This window comes from Pelodiscus sinensis, chromosome 5 (assembly GCF_052426305.1).
Source record: "Pelodiscus sinensis isolate ZL-2025 chromosome 5, ASM5242630v1, whole genome shotgun sequence".
Taxonomy (NCBI): Eukaryota; Metazoa; Chordata; order Testudines; family Trionychidae; genus Pelodiscus; species Pelodiscus sinensis.
In genome coordinates this window covers 46,980,510-46,986,272 of record NC_143056.1, presented here as the reverse complement: position 1 = coordinate 46,986,272, position 5,763 = coordinate 46,980,510, and the positions used below count along the sequence as shown (strand labels likewise).

General features: G+C 35.3%; 1 protein-coding gene across 3 annotated transcripts in view; it reads right to left on the bottom strand.

Moving 5' to 3' along the window:
* Window positions 1–3,203: 3,203 nt before the first annotated feature.
* Window positions 3,204–5,763, bottom strand: part of SLC25A21 (solute carrier family 25 member 21) — a 385,337-nt gene continuing 382,777 nt past the window's right edge. For all 3 annotated transcript variants that reach the window (XM_006117703.5, XM_006117702.5, XM_075926921.2), the window contains one exon: window positions 3,204–5,288. In XM_006117703.5, the coding sequence (XP_006117765.2) occupies window positions 5,227–5,288 (62 nt within the window). In that variant the 3' untranslated portion in view covers window positions 3,204–5,226. The remainder of the gene's footprint in view (window positions 5,289–5,763) is intronic.

Genomic DNA, 5,763 nt, shown 5'->3' with positions numbered 1-5,763 from the left:
CATGTGTGGAACACATGCATGAAAGATTTGAAAATTGGTGTGACATTCCATATCATTAATATAATATTAATATATTGTGTACATTTATAATTCTTGTGCAATACCTTAAAAGAACATCATTAGATATACTTTAAAAGACTGCATGAATTACATCATCTTGATTTCTTCTTAGCTATATTAGACGTTGCTTCAATGGCGTGATAAAATCCAGTACCTACTATGGGAATTTCATGCTTTTATTTATAACTCAGATGGCCATAGGCAGATTTCCATGGCACTGTAAAGGAAATAATGAGTAAACAGCTACATATGTCTTATGATCTGCAGTTCTACACAGAGGTACATAATATGACGAGTTCATTAACTTCAGTGGGATTGTTCATGGTCTGTCAGTCTTTGCAGGATTGGCACTTAACCAGCAGCTTGCAACTTAATGGGAAGCTTTTAAAAAAATGTATTTCTATGGTAACCATTTGTAATTTCATAAACAGAATAAAGACTCCAGATCAGGAATAATCAGCCAGTCAGATGGACTCTAAGGACTGTATTTACCTTTGATCTTTTTATAAAATATCAACTGAATCATCAGGACTTGTACACAGAGAACAGAGTTATAGCTTAGTGTGAACGAAACAAAGATTCTAGAATTCAGCAAAATGCCCACTGACCTAGGCCTCAATTCAGCAAAGGATTTCCATAGTTGTTTAACAATGTGCATCAATCCATCTCTATTCAGTAAAGCATTTGACCTCACATTTCATTTTAAGTACATAATTAAGGCCCACTAAAGGCAATGGGATTTAAGCATGTTCTTAAGTACTTTGTTGAGTTGAAGGACTTGATTCTGCTCTTTTACGTTAGTAAAAGTCTAGTGGCTTCAATGGAGTCAGTCCATATTTATGCCATTGTAGCTCAGATCAGAATGTGGTTCAGAGATCCTTAATTCCATGCTAAAGATAATGATGAACTAATTCCAGGCAAACTCCCTATTAAAAACTACAAGGGAGAAGGAAAAAATAGGGGGAAATGATGAATAAATGATTCTGTTGGCAACATGTGATATTTTCCAAGTTTATTTTTAACTTTTAAACTAATTCTTAGACAAGATACTATAAACTTTGGATTTTAAGAAGCCCATCTCTAATCCGCAACATACGATCATAAATCTAAGCCTTCCAGAACTACAGCTTTTCTATCGCAAAGCACTAACCTGTCTGTGATAAAAATGCCCATTTCAAAAGGTTGGTTCTCTTCCTTTTCCAGTCCACAGATGCTGGCACAATTGAAATAAGAGTCTGCTTTCCTGTGGCTCCCATGAGGCATGAATGTGTCTTTAAATTATATTTAAAGGGTCAGATGTTCAACTGCTTGAGGATATGGCCTAAAATAATTAATCTGTGTATAGAAATGTAACTTAATGCCAAACTTTGTTTCCTTTATCTGCATGCCTTTGTTTAGGGCCAACTCTCAGTACATTTACTCACAGTGACTAATACCTTCCTCCATGAGTGGTAAGTCAGTAGGATAGGTGTGGAGTGAGACGAAACTCACTAAGATGAGCAAAGGTATCTCACGTTGATTCTTATTGAGCTATTTATAACTGCTTCTTGGGAGGGGCTGGAGGTTAACATTGGTTTTTAGTGTAAAATTACCATGCAGAATTTTCTGTCGTCCAAAGACTTTTCTAACAGAATATACATTTGGGTTAAACTGAAAGACTGTATATGTTAGCTTAATGACCTAACACATTTAAATTACTTTATTTTAAGGGTAAATGTGTCAGCGTCTGTTCTCAGTTGCATAGATGTAAATCTAGAGTAATCCCAGTGAAATCAGTGGAGATAATTTGGATTTACATCAGCATAAATGACTATCTCTAATAGTCAACAATGTTTTTTCACACTGTGCAAATGGGCTCAATCCTGCATTCTAAAAGTACCCAAAGCTTTAAAAGTCAATGAGATTTGATACTCATTTATATTATGCTTCCAGAGTGAGGATGTAAAATGTCCTTAGTGTAAATAAGAATTAAGCTTGGACCACCAAGAATAGTGAGGGCTTGAAGAAGTAAAAAGACACATTTTAAAAAAAAAGATTCCACATTTTCTGCTAATGGTCCTCATTTTATCTAAAGATCAGGCTAAACTATAATTAAAACTAATAAATCATATTGGAAAGGATATACAACAGAAGGCTGTTTATGTATATACTGAATGTTAAAAGCCTTTTATTTTTATATTTTGAATGCTCTTAAGTTAATAAAAGAATAATTATAAGGTATTTTGTTTTTCTTTTTTCAAAATGTTTCAAACACTTATCTCTTACACTTCATAAGGGTTGATAGTAAAATGATCAATTGAGGAATGCTTGCCCGGGAGTTATGTTCCATTTTGTAATTTTAATAGATCTAATTTTGTGGGGTTTAGCTCCTGAAAAGACACAGCTTTGATATATCAATGTAGTCAAACCAAGACAAAGAGACATTTTCTGTGTGTATGTCAGTACAAGAATGCTTTAAATCAGAGCTACTCAACTTTGGAAGCCTTGGGGGGCCACAGTGATAATCTCAGCACATGCCAAGGGCTGCAACTTAAGTGTGGTTGCATATACAGTACATGCAAATATATATGCAAATAGCTTTTCACACTGACAGGCATGAATACAAAGATTAAGGCAAGACTACACAACACACAGACCCCATTTAAGTTAATTCTGCTGAAATTAATACAACACAATATTTACCAGATTTCCACCCATATGACAGCACTTTTAATGAGCAGTGACAGTCCAGGAATTTAACTACTAAAATGCATCACAACAGAAGACTATTACATGGACTACTTTTTTGTTTTGGCTCCCACCTGCGGGCTGCAAGCAAATGGGCTGCAGGCCGCATGTGGCCCATGCACCGTGTATTGAGTAGCCCTGCTTTAAATGCTGAGAATGCATTTCTAGTCTAACTTTTTTCTTTTAAGAATGCATTAAAAAAAGCATTGCAGACACCAGACTTCACACCTGATTTGTCATTTAAAAATAATCTGGAAAGATATTTTTCTAGGACTGCAGAAGGAAAAAAAAATCCTCTCTAGTAAGTATCTAGGAGGAAGCACATCTAATGTTATCCAGTATAAATAAAGTATATAGTGATAAAATAAATATTTCAACCACTTCAAAATACATAGGTAATAGCCAGCAAAACTGGACTAGATAAAGGTAACTGTTTATTGTGAAAGAAATACAGCTCTTCTAGCATTTTAAAAAAGACAGGACTTGAACATCAACAGATTGGTGTACAGTACATGAAATTAAATTTGTTTTCAATAAGCATGATAGAAATTTAGTACATCCTATTTCAAATGGCAATTTAAAACAGAAAATTAAGATAACATATCTGAAATATGAGCTAAGGTTATACTGAATATCTGTGAAAGCAAACATGTTTCATTTAATAACAACATGCAGTATTTATTTTTCAGAAAGGCTTATGGTTATCTAATTAAGACTGCATATGGGATATCAGTATAGAACAGTGTTTCTTAACCCCAAGAGGGTCAAAATAGGCAATCAGGGTGGTCCTGAGGTGATGAAAATTTTATTATAATCTAAAGAAAATCTTGCTCCCTCACTCCTGACCCTCCTTTCTCTTCAAGGTCAAGTATTCTCTGTCAAGTTCTAGAAACACACATATGCATACAGACATTCACACAAACTAGGAAGGTTTCTTGATATATTTTTATTTTCACATTTACGGCCAATGAAAGTGTGTTCCTGGTCATTTTTGTCTTGTATCTTTTTATTTGATTTTTAAAATCTGGAAATAAAACCAAAGGCAAAATGTTGGCCCCATTGAAATCAATGGGAATTTTGTCACTGACTTCAGTGGAACTAAGACTTCACCTCTGAAAATTTTTGTGCAGTTTTCAAATGTTTACAGTTGGGCAGGACTCAATGGGACTACTTGTGTGAGTAACTGCTCACAAAGTGAGTTCACATTCTGCCTGTGTATGTCCAAAATGAATTAAATTGTCTGGTGGTTTATGTATTTGTCTACTTCTGTGATGTCTACGGTGGATGTACACTTTAATGTGAGGACAGAATTTTGGTCAATTGAATTATGTTCATAATTTTTCTGTGACCTGTTAGAAGTAAGGATACTATTCAATGGCTACATCTAGACTGGCATGGTTTTCCGCAAATGCTTTTAATGGAAAAGTTTTCCGTTAAAAGCATTTGCAGAAAAGAGCGTCTAGATTGACACGGATGCTTTTCCGCAAAAGCACGTTTTGCGGAAAAGTGTCTGTGCCAATCTAGACGAGGTTTTGCGCAAGAAAGCCCCGATCGCCATTTTCGCGATCGGGGCTTTTTTGCGCAAAACAATACCGCATTGTCTACACTGGCCCTCTTGCACAAAAGCATTTGCGCAAGAGGGCTTTTGCCCGAATGGGAGCAGCATAGCATTTCTGCAAGAACACTGACAATCTTACATGAGATCGTCAGTGTTCTTGCGGAAATTCAAGTGGCCATTGTAGACAGCTGGCAAGTTTTTCTGCAAAAGCATGTGCTTTTGCGGAAAAACTTGCCAGTCTAGACACAGCCCCCAATGTGTAACTGAATGTTTGACAGGAGGATATTATTTGATGTATGGAGGCAATCTTGGTATCCCTTTCCAAGCATCACTCCCGTACTGTGTTAGAACTGTATGACAAGACCCAGGATTTACTTTGGATTTGTAAAGCATCCTCATTCTGAAAGTCAATGGAGCCATGACAATTTACACCAGTGTAAGAGCTGGTCCTGCATGATTAAGGCACTTCTCTTGCTGAAGAAATGTCACCTGACATTTTAACAATCACTAGTTACATAACTGATGTATTGACTAAGTGACATAATTAATTGCTCACTACACTGAGTTTTGTTCTTGACAAATTAACTTATTCCTGTGTTACCTTTATATTTTTTCTTGATCTTTAGAGTCCTGATCCAGCAATGTAAATAAGCATATTGGTGTTTAAAGCTAAGCCAGTGCCTATGTTCAATGCTGGATCAGGGCCATAGTGCCCAATCCTGCAAACTGATGCATATCTTCAATTCCCATTCATATAAAAAGATCTGTAGCATGAGCGCCCCTCATATTTTACTTTACTTATTTATGTCCTTCACATCACAACACACTTAATCAGGCTCATCATTTGAAACAGTATATTCTTTTAGAAGCAGTACTTCCGATTACCAGTTCTCCTGAAGCCACGCATAAGCATATTCATAAACTAAAAGCATCACTGCACCACCTAGAAAAGAGGACATTATCTTAAATATTAAATTAGATCCTTTTTGCATCACAAAGAGTCATTTCTCCTATATTGAAATTGTAAACTGAAATATAATGAAACTGCATTAGCAAAAACTCTCTGGATTCTACCAAACCATCAGTTCTTAAACTATACAAACTTTACCCGTGCATTAGGAGAGAAAATTAATGTGAAATGCTTGTAAATTGAATCAAGAGCACCTTTACTTTTAAATGCAACTTTATTACATATTTTTCATATTTTGTTCTAAATACTTCAGCACTTTAAAATATTTTTAGTCATAGTATCAACAAAAATATTGATCTGTGAAAAATACATATTTGGATATGAAAAGAATTAAATTGGCACAATTCCTCACCAGAACTGTGTAAATCCTTGCCAGATTTCATTCAAAAGGCTAATCAAATGTTTGAAATTTGAGTTGGATGGTTTCACAGGCCCTGAAGTTTGGAAA